Here is a 14,081-nt window from a genome sequence, read left to right on the forward strand (position 1 = left end):
AAATTAAACTTGGGCGACTAATTTTTGCGATAAAACCAACGATCGCCCCACGTTTCGCCCTCTGGAGGTTGATTTTTCCTCAAAATTTCCCATGTCGATGATACGATGAATGTTGGTTTAGGCATTTTCGACAATCTCCTCGTTATCTCCTACAGCATATGGTGTAAAAGAGCACTGTTACCCTGGGTCAGGCTCGTGCCAGGCTCTGTGTCTTACGGCTCAAAATAAACGAATATGTGAGCATCATACCAAGCAGTTGAAGGCTAAAGAGAAAGAAAAGTTATAACAGGGTATGAAACCTGGCAATTATCGCACCAAAACCACCACTTTTCTCTGTCCTGAATCTCAGCATATTGATCCACCTCGTCTATCATAATTTTACAAGTAACAAGTCAGACAGGTTTCGTTTTAGAAACAACTGCAACTCATTTCCGCATGAAATTTTAAGTAATTATCGTACTGTTTAACGATATACGTTTGCCTTGGGCGCATTCGGTGTCTATCTCTATGATTCGCCTTCCGCAAATTGTTTTCTTTTTCAGGAACTTAATCTCCAGCTCTCCAATTACAGAGTGAAAAAAAAAAAAAAAACTTGCAGTGGCATTTCGTGACACGAATTCTCCTGACATCGAGACGCGACTGCGATAATTATTATCATTTTGACAATTCAGTTGGTAAATTTACTATCGTGTGTCTCGTCGTCTGTGCGATAGGTCTCAGGTAATGATCACTGACACGCGGCACAGTCTTTCGTGACGAGGAATTCGCTTGTCCAATGGTGAGCCTCGGTGGTCGAAACAAAAATTTAAATTGTTTCTCAAAATCAATTTTGTATGAATTCTCTGAATTTTTAAACTATTCGAAATTCAATTGAATTTGATTTTTGGGTTAAATAATCAAATATTTATATATTTAAAAAATTTCCCTCAAATTTTTGATTTTCAGAAAGAATATTTCTAACGAAAAGCCTCATCAGAAAAAAGGAGAGAAAGATTCCATAAAAATTTCCTAATTTCCGCTAACCTTTCGTTCATTAAATTGCCGGAAAAATGAGAAACGGTAGAATTTTTCTTGGAATTTAATAACAAATAATTGAAACGCAGGGTAAATTGTAATTTTTAAGGAGACCAATCCATCAACTTTCAAGTCTCCTCTCCTCGTCAAAAAAACATAAACAAAATTGGTGAATAAATCAATTGAAGAAAAATCTGCGAGAAGTCACGAATGAAAGGGAGAGAACCAATATTTTATGAACGTTCTCGCGCATGACAGTGTTTATCCTCAAGATTTATAGCTACTAGGTGCAATATTCAGATTGCGTCACGTGCTACATTATACATAGTTTGTGCGAGTTGTACAGGATTCGATAATGTTGGTTTGGGGGTTGTGCTGAGACGCGAGGGTTACCTCGCACGCCAGTCCGTGCTTAGACGTGACTCGTGACGCAGCTGTTTCTATAAAATCACCGAAATAAAATACATATTCCAACTACTGTTGAGCGAGACGTTACATGTAAGGAATTTCGATAAATACTTTAGCAACAATTACAAATAGATTATTTTTAATTTTCCATTAATTTACAGTGTCAGTAAAATTACCAAAATTGTTAGTCTCAGTTCAACAATTGCTCAATTTTCGAAAAAAATTCTAAGACTCCTGGTCGGGCGCCGTCAGACGAAATTAAATAAATTAATGTCGATTAAGCCCCCGGCGTGGTACGAAACAAAGGCAAAAAAGTCCCCGCCAAAAACCATCATAGGGATCTCACCAGACAAATCGGTTGCGTAAGCGGATTTTCGGGAGAGCCGAGTTTCTCGCGTCACATCGCACGCTGGATGAGGAATGAGGGAGAAAAAAAAAAGTTGCCAGGCAAATGAGGGAAAGAGGAAAGGGAGAATAAATGTAGGTGAATCCCAACTGGCCCCTCTTCACTCCCGTTCATTCCCGGAAATTATTTTGCGTTAATTTATTCGATTTATTACCTCTGTATTTTCACATGAACAGGGGAAAAAAATGACAAAAATGTTGTGGTTTGTGTGTGTGACCGGAGTCCGACAAAGACCTTGATACTTTAACGATTGATTGGCAGGATTACCAATTTGGCCAATTACAGTTTTGCCCGGTTTCCTTCGTAGAATAAAGAATTAAATTATATGGCCACTTTTGAGACTAGAATGAGGATGAGATCGTAACGAATCACCTGAGGCCGCAAAACTATCGAATTCTGATTTACGGATTTACGGAGAAATTCGAGGTCGTATCCCCCTCATTTAAAACTTTCAAGTTCGGTTTGTAAATTTTTTTTTCTGGTAATTTTTTGCTGCTAATTTTTTTTTTCGGTGAGGGGGGGGGGATTTAGTGTTTCTCGGGGGAATCAAGATTTCAGGGGCGATAACATCACGATATTTCTCTCTGATGCACACGAAGCACTGGGTTTTTAGATTATTTTTGATGGATTTTTTTTTTCGAGGGTGTGGGAGGCACTGTAGGTAGGGTTGTTTATGGTAAACAATGACACGAGAGATTTTCGAGTGAGATTTGCATTTTTCTGCAAAAAGGGAACAAATATTGACCCTTTTATTGTTATTCAGAAATAAACGGAGAACTGGGAGGGATAATGACCTTTTGCTCCTGTCGAAGTGATGTTATGTTAATTACAATAATAATTCATTAGTGATACGTTGTTAGAGGAATTATATTATCGGATTGAGCTTGCATGAATAGGAAAATTCCTTGACACAGCGGTGGGTCTTGTAATATTATGTAGTCGCACTGGGACTTATGATGTATGTGAGTGTGCATGGAGTTTGTGTCGGTGGCCACAGAGGGGGATCTGCCCCCGCGGCAAGTAGCTGACAGCTCATATGAGCGAAAACTAATCTATACCACACCTCGGTTTCGATCCCAAACGAGGGAATAAAAATTCAAAATGGCTTGTTGAGGAACCACTGGCCGACGGACCAGAATGAAACACTTTGCGTTTAGAATATAAACAAAGCATAAATAAGGGAGTCATTTTTTTGGTAGTTCATGGGGAGTTGATGGGACCGCATATTTAAATTGTCTGAGCTCTCAAAAATAAATGGAATCATTGACTTTTTCGTATTTTATGAGTTATGCTTTGAGGAACTGTAAATTTATCAGGGGAATAGTTGATTAATTAATCAATAAAAATTCATTTTCAAGCTGCAGTAATAATTGGACATTGACATTTAACAGTGACTTGATTTTTTTTTCTCACGAACAAAAAAAAAAGGTCAGACATAACGTCTCACTGTGGCTGGCTACAGGAGGAGACATGTCCTGGTGGAGGAAGTCCCGGGACTCTATATTCGGCGTCTCACACTCGAGGATCCCCGCATCGCTCGCGATCGTGTAGACCGCCCCGACTCAAGGTCGCCATCACCAGTACGTCATATATGTCATCCACGTAGTGCCGATGCTCGCCCTGGGCGAGGATCATCTAGGTAAATCCCTCACGTACAAATTAAATACTGAATTTCTAAAAATTTTGTTTCATTCTTTTGAGAAGTTTCGAGAAGTGAGAACTAGAATTTCTGCTAATATGCAATTATTCAGCAAACCCGCCCACGGACTCAATCATAAATTACAACACCGCGGTTTTGGTCAAAAGAAACTTATTGCCAAATCTGACTTCTTCCCATGACAAGCCAAGTATTTAGTTCTGAATATATATTTAATGATAAATACTAATTAAGGAGGATGTCAATAATTTGAAATTATGAGACGTGAGATGTATTTCTTTTGCTTAAAATTGACTATTCTACGCTGCGAAAAAAATTCAGTAAAAATCATTTTAAAAAATCATACAGGGGAATAATTTCTGAGAAAAATGCTCATCATATCCGGGAAAAGACGTGTGCCAGTCGGAAAAAAGATCGAAGCATTTTAATACCCCTGAAGACTAGGTCAACAGGAAAAGAATAATTTAGTGAAAATTACCCCTTGATTTTAGTAATTGTCGGCGATTGGCAATATCATATCGATTTTTCGGGAATTCCTAAGAACGCTGGTAGACAATGCCCTCCCGGAAAACTGAAATATTCTGCGTAAACACCAGAAAAATATAACTTCAACCCCATATAAGAGAACAATTTTTCAACGCTCCATAAAACGGCGAAAATTTTCTCAAACTAAAAAAATAATAATTTCCACAAACAACCTAAATAGCAACACTTAAAATCACGTCTACACACTCCCTCTAATGCCTTTCGAACACGTTGTACGAAAACCCGTAATTAAACGCACTAAAACTTAACCATCGTGGAGGGACAAACGGCTGTAGCACGACTTAATAAAGCCGCCACGTCGATCTACCCCCATTTTCACTATCTCCCCGAGTCCAATATTATCGCGTTATTAAAGCAGAGTATTAAAATACGAGCTTGTGTACAACATACCGCTTTGGCCCTATTATCTACAGCGTTCGATCTCACTCACTCGTTTTCTCTCCCATTTCACATGGGCATCAGTTTTATTGGTATTTCTCGTGCTAATACCTGTTTTATTTCTCACGCTCCACTCTCTTAATGTCCATTTATTTATACTTTTTTTTCTCTCTATGTACACACACTATGTACATCGCAAAATGCTGTTACAAACTAGTCTTATATATTGTATATTATGTATTAAAATTTTAGTTATACTCACCTCATCAGTCTCGTATCGTGTACAAGCCTATGTTGTTAACTTCATTCCACGTACATGAAAGGAGTGAAGAAAGGACATAAGTGGAAGAGGAGTTGAGGAGAAGAAAAAAAAGAAATTGTAACGGACGTATTTTACGAGGAGTGCGATCGTTTTTCTCTCGATTTGATCGAGAAATAGCGAGACTCCTTGAGAATTCAGACGTTTCGCTACGTTTTTACTGTCGCTCGTTTTCACGCTCTTGGGGTGGAGGCAGTGAAAACGAGAGAAAACAGAGTGTCAGAGAAGAAGCGGAAATGGAAACGAAAAATGTTATCCTTTAAATGGCGTTTAAGTTTTTGTGTACTGAATTGAGACAATTGCCCTATTTTTACAGCTGGAGTAATGGATTTTTTTGTCTCGAAATCGAATAATGAGGGATGGAGAGACGGAAAAGGGTGAAGTAGTGTCTTTTAAGGGAGTAATTTGGGAGATTATCTCCTTTATTATCTAACTTTTTTCAACTATTCCTCATATAAATAAAATAATAGCCAGCAAATTAAACGCGAACTCCTTTATTCAGTCAAAAACTGCACGAGTCCTAATGAAACATTAAATTCAATAATCCAATGGTATCGCCCCCAATACCTAATAGATAATTTATTAATTTGACTTTCAGTAGTTGTAGATTTTGGCTCCAACGAGTGAAAAACGAAAAGCCCGCCTATTTGACGATAACATCCCTTGAACTACCGGACTGTCCAATTCCCCTGATAGAATCCCAAGCGAGTGGACGTTGGAGATGTGCAGAGTCGCCGAGAAATCCTGGAAAAGATGAAATTTTGGATGAGTTGATAGACAGTGTCTCGAAAGTGGCAAGACCGAGGAAGAACGTGAAAAGTGCTGATCAGAGTATTTCTAAGGCGATTCAGAGAAGCAGGAGACAGTTTATCGATTCACCCGAATGTCAAAGCACTCTCGGTAGTTTGGAAGCATGCACGAAGAGTATTTCCGGAGGTATATATTATTTTTTTTCATGCAAACAATGACTGCATGAAGCGAAACCTGATCGTAATTACAATGAAATATTTATATAATTAGTAGTAGCTGTTGAAGAAAAAAATATTGAACGAAAATTGCCATCAATTAATATTCCTATCAATTATTATTAAGAAGAATTTCAACACAATAATTGCCTCCAATTCAGCAAAAAAAATGAGTAAATATTCAAGGCCTCATGCTATCAAATTTCAGGTCCACCTCGGGCAATAATCGCTAATTCAAGTGAATCTATCAAGGACTGCATATGCTCAGAATTTACGGAGAATCTCCAGATCAACATTCGTGAGGAGACCGAGGTCAAGCCGCCGTCTTCACGGAGTCCAAGTCCGGAAGTGACTCACACCATAAGGATTGCTATGAAATACCTTGGTCAATCGCAACGTCGACCAGAAGAGGCAATCGGAAATGATGGTACGCGAACACCAGAAGACACTCCTAGTGACACAAAAAGTGATGACTCCAAAGAGGGAAGTGAATGTAGTGTTAATGTTGCATTGGATTTTACCCTAAATTGTTGCAGTGTACAACTTACATCTAGAGATATTACGCTGAAACCGGCGTCCATTGAGGCCCAGAATTCGACATAATGGGTTTGATTACTTGATGGAGGAAAATAATTGGTAATTACGGCGAACGGTTTGGAAAAATTCCCTACAAATCCCTAATTTCCATTAAATATTTCTCGTCCGTGTTTTCAAGGTAGCAATTGTTTATTTATATATTTACTAATATTACCCGATGATTTAATACCATTTTTCATGATTTGAATAGGTTTTACGAAATAGTTACGATAATTTCTTTGCACAGCTCTTGATTAGCCAATATAAAGCGATCAGGAGCCGTCTACGAAACCTATAATTTAGCTCCACACATTCCTCAAACCTGAGAGAAATATAATAAACAAAAAATGCTGACCAATGCAAGAATAATAAAGACCAATGACTAAGTATGATGTATCATATGCTACGGCTAGGCAAAAAATAATTGGGGAACAAATTAAATGAGGAAGGAATTTCATTAAAAAACTTTAATACATAAAACTAAAATTCCCTCAAGAATGACCAAAAAAATTTGGTAATTCTGAAGCGAAAGGTCGTTCAGAGAACAACTACATTTACAGAACAACATATATTTCAAATTTACTCAAAACATTGAGTGATCCGTTTTGCTCTGGGGTTCGTTTTACCCCACCCTCCCCCTTCTAATTCCCAACATTTCTCAAACCTGGAAAAAAAAATATAGCAAAACAAAAAAAATGCTGACTAACGAAAGAATAATAAAATCCAATTACAGAATGTGATATATCACATATTCCGAGACGACAAGAAATAATTGGTGAACAAATGAAATGAAAAAGAAGTTTGATAAAAAAAAAGTCTCAATACAAAACAACTAGTCAATTTCTTCGAAATCCAGCGTCATCCTTGTATTATACATACAGTCAGTGTGTGGGTCGCCTATTAATTAACTCGACTAATAAATCGCACTGGGTCCCAGGGACCAGTTGTATACAGAGAAATAGCCCACGTGAATATCCGTTAGGCCTATCACGATCCACCGACGAAATATCGGTCCAATTTTATACAACCACTTCGTCTCCCTCGACTGTATAATTATTAACCGTTGACTCGAGTTTCTGTAATTTTTCTTACCCCCTCCAGACGTTCTACTATCATCCTATCACTATCGATGATTTTTCCACTGTTAAAAGGGCCCAAGTATTTTTTTTCAATCGTCCAAAGACATTTAATCGCTTTTTTTTAATTTCAAAATTTAAATTCCTTCTGGGACTATTTTTTTCCCGCCATTGGAGTGCAACCTCCACCCGATTTTCTGCCGGTTCCTCGGTCCTCACAGCTATACTCGCTTCGAATTCATCTCGTGAAGATATTCATTTTATATTTTTTAATTTCTGTGCGTTGTACTCTCCCCCAGACTTTTGCCATCTCTCTTTCGCCCTGTTCGTTCCTAAGGGCGAAAAACGATTCACGGTTGTTGCAAATGATTTTGATCCACTGGTGTTCCAGGGCTCTGTTTGTCTCTCTCCCTCTCCTCTAGCTAGCCAGATGGAGTATCTCGTATCTTGCCATTCTTCTTTTCCTCATTTATTTTGCCAAATAGTTCTTCTTGTTGGATAGATTTTTTTTAGGGAGGGGTGGAGGGGTCGGATCGACTGGTAATCCTTTTTCATCGTCTCGATCGATTAACGCGTTTACCCGATGACGGTGTGAGAAATGCGATAATGAAGCGTCCTGTGGACCATGAAAAGATAATGTCGAGACCGACAATGGAGGTGAATTGAATTTTTTTAAGGGTGTTAAGAGGATGGTAAGTGGAGGAATGGGAAGGGGATTATTTTTCGGGATGATGGGGGATTATTCAATTGATGATTAAGCTTTATGGAGACGCATTCCGCGATTTTTCTTGTCCTTTATTTATATATTATACTAATCAATTAAATTTTCCTGGTTAATCGGTAAGAGAACTTGAGTTTCCTAGTTTTTACTGAATATTTTTCTCCGTGTAAAAAAAATAAGTCAAGAGTCGTTTTGTCGGCAACGTTTGTCCCCCGCGATATGACGTCATAGATCGCGCACACATGTTTAAAGCGGCGCAGTGGGTCTTCTAAGAATAATTTGATTATGCGGTGGGAGAGCGACGAGGAATTCACAGGAGCCCGCTTGTTAGACGAACCCCGCTTTCCCCTCTCACCAACCCTCACCATCGACTTTTATACGGTATATGTTCCACACTGAAGAAACCCCCGAATCGTGTTTGGCGGAGTGGAGAGGATATTCGGTAGTCGTTTTTTCATTGGATTGAAAGGCCAGATATATCGGACCGGATTGGACCACTGAAAATAGATATTCAACAAATGAATGGGCAATGGAAGAATCGAGCAGAATAAAACTTGGGGAATTTTATGGTGGTGGTGGTGGTGGTGGTGGGGAAGGGGGTTTGGGGACATTTTTAATGAATTTTTCGAACAATTTGGCGGACCTGTTCTTAACAGCAAAATTTTTATAGCTACACACGTGATAATAAAAATCTCTAAAATGACACGTATTTCACGTCATTAAAATTTTATATTGACGTGTAAATCACGTGAAAATTTGGATTTTACGGAATTTATGAAATAACATAGTTACTACACAACATCCGCCAACTAATAATAACACAGAATTGATTGAATGAAAAAAGTTGCCTACACACAATTATCATCATCCACACCAGCAATATATAAAATTCCCCTGGAAAATTGATGTAATCCCCATAATTCCCTAGAACGTGCGATATCCATCATCCACATATCCATCCGTAGTTCACCCCACCCAGTGATTTCTTAGCGATTAATTTCATCTCATTGGATATCATCCAACTTAATGAGAATATAATCTTGAATGTGCGTGGTTTCACTCGTTTTAGATAATGCCCCTCACGTTTTTTTTTTCTCCCTCTACCGACAAATGTGCACATCACTGCTTGTCTGGCAGTTCCAATTACACCCGTCCACCAACATTATGAAATTATTACGAATCGATTTGGAGAAGTGCAGTATTTTTTTTGTTCACATTCACCAAGTGTAACGAACCAAATTCACTGGAGCTTTTCATCCGAGAAAAGTTGAATTGAGTTTCGGTGAATAGCGAAGTGCACCTTTTAAGGTTCGTTGTGAGGGGGTGGATGAGGAAGGGGGAGAGGAACTTGGTGGTCCCCAGATAACAGGTTTCAAATTGCGACAACGTATACTTGGGAGCAATGTACTCGCTATATGCTCTGGGCAAAATTACATCAATTGACATACAATTATACTCCGACGTCGCCGACTATCAAGTCTGACAATGGAGAAGACCCCGGGCCACACAGGAAGGCTTCTATCACGGATGATTTAGTCTCATTAGAATTTTTATTAATAATTTTAAGAGCTAATTGTCCGTTTGGTAAATTATAATTGTCTGTCTGAGAATGCTTCACGGATTGAAATAATTATTGGATTGTAATGGTTTTCAATTGGAATGGGAATTAATGGAGAATTCATAAATATATTTGGCGATGAATGGCACTATCGATTGGGTGAGATTACATCTCGATTTAATGGTCTAGATTAAAGCACAATCTTGCAACTAGTCTTTTATTAAGAAAAATCAGTGTAACGTTATTCATCCGAATATGAAAAAAAAAAATTGAATGAAAATGAAGTATATTATGTTAGAGATCAAATAAGTTGAATCATAATTTCAAAGAAATGATTTCATATTACCTCCCAAATCGAATAAATGAAATAGAATAATCCCAGCTGATTAGAAATTATGATTAAAAAAAAATTGATGATCACTGGGGAATGACTTGACGCGTTATGTTGGCGCGAAGATGAGTGCAATCAAAGTGCTTACAATCGAGCTGCGCCCCAAAGAGCTTTTCGATAAAACCACCTCCCCCCTTCACCCGTTGGCCCCTCAAGCGTACACCCGAGTTTATAAAGAAGAAAAAAAAGCAGAAGGAAAGATGGTGAAGGCGAGAGGAGGGGAGAGGTAGCCGAAAAAGCGACGCCTACGATTGGCCGTCACTAGACGATCCGTTGGAATGCAGTTTTCGAGGTTGCACCAGGGCGAGGAGCGTTGGATCGTTGAGGTAAAAGGAGAGGAACCTAAGATGGGAACCAGTGTATTTCTACACGAAAACGGACCCGGTGCTTTGGGAATCGATTCTACGTGATTCCACACCGATAACGAGTCTCCATCGGGCCACGGTGTTTCCATTCTGTTCTCCGTCGCCTTTGGACATTTTTAAATGCTCCAAAATCACCGCCAGAAGAACAAAATGGACGAGATCGACTGGACAATGGAAGATATATGAATTTAACGATCCTAGGAATTTATTTTTCTCCTTATAAGAATAATCAATTCTTACAACAACAAACAAACAAAACCGTAATCATACCGGTCGATTAATATTTCCAAAATACGTGGGCAAAAAATAACATATAAAACAAATTAATTAATCGTTATTAATTTATGAATTTAAAGGGTGCGAAATAACCCGTAATTCCCCAAGTTTCACCTCAACAACTTTGGTATATATATAATCTGACCCAGATACCCGTTGGGTCTTCTCTAAGTGAGGGTCTATCGGTTGCACTGGGGGGGTACATAATACAAGTAGCGGCAACACCCAAAGAGGGCAGGGGGAGAGGGGGCAGCGAGTTAAGAGAGAGATGAGAGGAAGAGGGTGCACTTTATCCGCATAATGGCAGACAAACAAAATATAAACGCGAGTTTACAAGGAAAGATTCACGAATGACGGGCGTGGATACGAGGGGTAGGAGGAGGGTGGAATGGGAATTTCTGAGGGTCTTTGGTTTGCCCTTTCCCATCCCGGAAAGGTGGAGAAATGTGGAGAGATCCCTGGCAAGTGGCGATACCCTCTCCAAGAGGTATGAATGAATTACAGAGGGCCACACTTCATTCATTCTCTCGGTTTGAGCGGCCTAGAAACCCACAAAAACATGTGTATCTTTTTTTTTTTATCGTATCTTTTGGGGGGTTTTTTCGGACTCTTTGGGCCTGTACAGGACAAACCCACTCTCGTGTGAACCCCTGTCGTGTTATTCACTTCCGATTTTTCTACGGCATTTGGAACGAGGCCACACGTTCCTGCTTATAGTCGAATTGTTGTTAAGTGGTCCTAAATAGGCGTATTATTGTTTATATAAATTATTTGGGAAAAAATGTCTTCTCAAAGCTGAACGGATTTTTTTTGTGGGAATAGACAGTATGGGTGTATAATTATAATCATTACAGATAATATTCATTGTTGGGTGCAAGATCGATCATCGAAGTGAGGAAAAAATGGGGAAGAATAAGAGGGAGATTGTTTGTTGTTATTTTTTTCGGAGCTATGGGAGAAATCGATTTGGTAGAGTCGATGGTAGAAAAAAAATGGTTGCAGCAGTAATGATGAGGACTCGGTAATTTCGGCGAATTAAAAAGTCTGGGCTGCTTCATGGTTTGATTTTTCCAAGGTCATGGACACGTCATGGTGTGTCAATTTCAAGGATTATTCATTCCCATGGGGAGATCGACCATTGGATTCCCGAGGCATTGTTGTAGATCGAGACATTGTCATAAAAAAAATGATGGATTGAATTTTTATTTCTTAGATCAGTACTACATTCTTGGGGCAGAAACAAAATCATTCTATTCTAGTTTATTTTCAATCTACTAATTGTTATGAACATGTGGACTAATAATCAGATTTCCGGCGAAATTGTGTCGATAAAACCACGAAATTATGTCATCAATCTATTCTCGTCACAATATTAATGAGAAAACGCCTTTTAGGTGTGAATAGACACTTGTACCGTTGACCCAGGTCGGTATTCATCCTCGATGACTCTCACTGGGGCACAAATAGTGCTCCCGTCCCTCTTCAATAAACCCAAACAAAAAAAAAATCTCTCTCTCCCCCGGCAAATCCCTCGGCGACCTTCGATTCGATTAGCCTCGGATTTGTCGGTGAACGACGAAAAAATGAATTGGTATTAAGTGCTTTCGCTTGTATCACGCCTCTCTCCCCCAGTGATACCAGAATGAAACAACCAAAAATACCAAGGTGGAGTCCACTCATTCGAGATTACCCCGAATTTCTCTTTTTCAACATTTTATTATCGTATCTGAAACGGTTGATATTGTAATTTAAACCCCGACGTGGCTCTCATTCATGAGAATCCGTGTTTTCACTTTATTTAATATTTTTTTTATTTGTTACAACCACCTTGAGACTTGAGTGACACTTTGCTCGGGGATTCATGAAGATTAAAGCGGAAGATTGAGTTTTTATTTTCGCACATCTGACCTTTATAAAGTCGAGCAATGGGAATCGGTGACGTGAGAGAAAAAAAAATGGACCTTATTTTTTGCCAGTCTCGGATGTCGTCCAAATGTGCGTATATTTGGATCTTGCTTTGGATAATAGAGTGCCTTCAGCGATTAACTTGAATTCATGGGAATTAGATGCTCGTAAAATGTGAAAATGAGAGAGAAAATGAACAAACACTGTGTTAATCATCTTAAGTCGTGTCTGTTAGCTCGGGTCAAATGCATAGACCCTTCGGCCCATCTGGTGTCCGAAATAAAAAGTAGCCGCCAACATTTTCCATGGAATCGTTGATTCCTGGACTAATTTCATTGACGAACTATTCACGAATTAACGTTTCGTGGAGCCAAATGGACCTTAACCCATGACAACAATCCATTGTGCCATCATAAAAATAACTAGATTGTCATCGACTGGCCTTCCCCATAATGAGTGTCATTGTATGTACGAAGAAGGGGGAGGGGTTAATGCGGTTGGAAATGGTGGGAGATAGGGGGAATAGATGATTGGGATAATTGTTCGATTATTATTTCTTAGTGATTTTCTGAATTACATGCGGTGATGGAGTCTCGAGTTTATACGGCCCCGTCGGATGGGCGAACGATGTCTTCGTGACGTAAACAAGATAATGGGTCTCCCTCGTGTATCCACGATGTAGACATAATGACGAAGAAGTCGGGGGATTGGATTATACTGTGGAACTAATAAAATTCCGGTTGATATTAAGATGATAAGGATACGAGATATTTTATTCGTGGAGTTGTGCCACGGAAACAATTATTTGATGATTTTAAATTTTCCTCTCCATTTTACAGAAACTTTTGCATTGAATTACAACGATCTTTAGTTTTTTTTAACTCCCAAATACAATTAGTGGTTTGTAAAAATTTCCGAGTAAAGAAAACACTCGTCCATTGAGTAAACCCAGAGCTCCAGAGAAGTGGAAAAAATAAATGTACCTGAGACTTAATTCTCTTTTTCGGGAAGAGATTTCCACTTTTGTCGGCCATTAGAGCAATTTTAACGTCTTTCCAAGCGGTAAAAAAAAAAAAAGAATGAAGCAAATGCTTGAGAGTCGTTGCGCTAGACTGAAGAATGATCGTAGAGGCGCCGAGACTGCCATCACCATCTTCCTCACTCACTTTCATTTTCTTCTTTCCCCTTTTATTTAGTCCTACCTGTTTTTTTTTTCTTTACTCTGGTTCATCACAATTTTTTTGGGACTCTCTTTAATACTCTTTTTAGCCCGTTGTCTACTCTGGGATTGCATTTCATGCTATTATGCTTCGTTCCTACCACCGCAAAAGATGAGTGAAGCACCCAAGACACGGGACGTTGATCGATAAAATCACCGGACATCCCGAGTGATCAGATGATCGATTGGCGAAGCAATAATGAAAAACATCGGGACAAAAACGATAACCAACGAATGCAAGAAAAAATGAGTTTTTTTTTTCATTTACCAACTTGATTGGTCATTCGTTTGTCTAAAATTA

At 38.9% G+C, this 14,081-nt stretch overlaps 2 protein-coding genes across 5 annotated transcripts in view; one reads left to right on the forward strand and one right to left on the reverse strand.

Annotated features, from left to right (window-relative positions):
- Positions 1-36: 36 nt before the first annotated feature.
- LOC135170235 (uncharacterized) lies at positions 37-6,755 on the forward strand. Of its 3 annotated transcripts, XM_064135881.1 has the most exons (6): positions 37-778; positions 946-1,512; positions 3,291-3,467; positions 5,327-5,664; positions 5,902-6,120; positions 6,230-6,755. In XM_064135881.1, coding segments are annotated over exons 2-6 (768 nt in total). In that variant the 5' UTR covers positions 37-778; positions 946-1,510; the 3' UTR covers positions 6,262-6,755. The 3 variants fall into 3 exon arrangements, with proteins under 3 accessions (XP_063991951.1, XP_063991950.1, XP_063991949.1); XM_064135880.1 differs by having other exon boundaries at positions 5,330-5,664; positions 5,902-6,755; XM_064135879.1 differs by lacking the exon at positions 37-778 and having other exon boundaries at positions 794-1,512; positions 5,902-6,755.
- Positions 5,332-14,081, reverse strand: part of LOC135170233 (uncharacterized protein) — a 96,496-nt gene continuing 87,746 nt past the window's right edge. For both annotated transcript variants that reach the window (XM_064135862.1, XM_064135867.1), the window contains one exon: positions 5,332-5,472. The gene's annotated coding sequence lies outside the window, so the exon portion shown is untranslated. The remainder of the gene's footprint in view (positions 5,473-14,081) is intronic.

This window comes from Diachasmimorpha longicaudata, chromosome 16 (assembly GCF_034640455.1).
Source record: "Diachasmimorpha longicaudata isolate KC_UGA_2023 chromosome 16, iyDiaLong2, whole genome shotgun sequence".
Taxonomy (NCBI): Eukaryota; Metazoa; Arthropoda; class Insecta; order Hymenoptera; family Braconidae; genus Diachasmimorpha; species Diachasmimorpha longicaudata.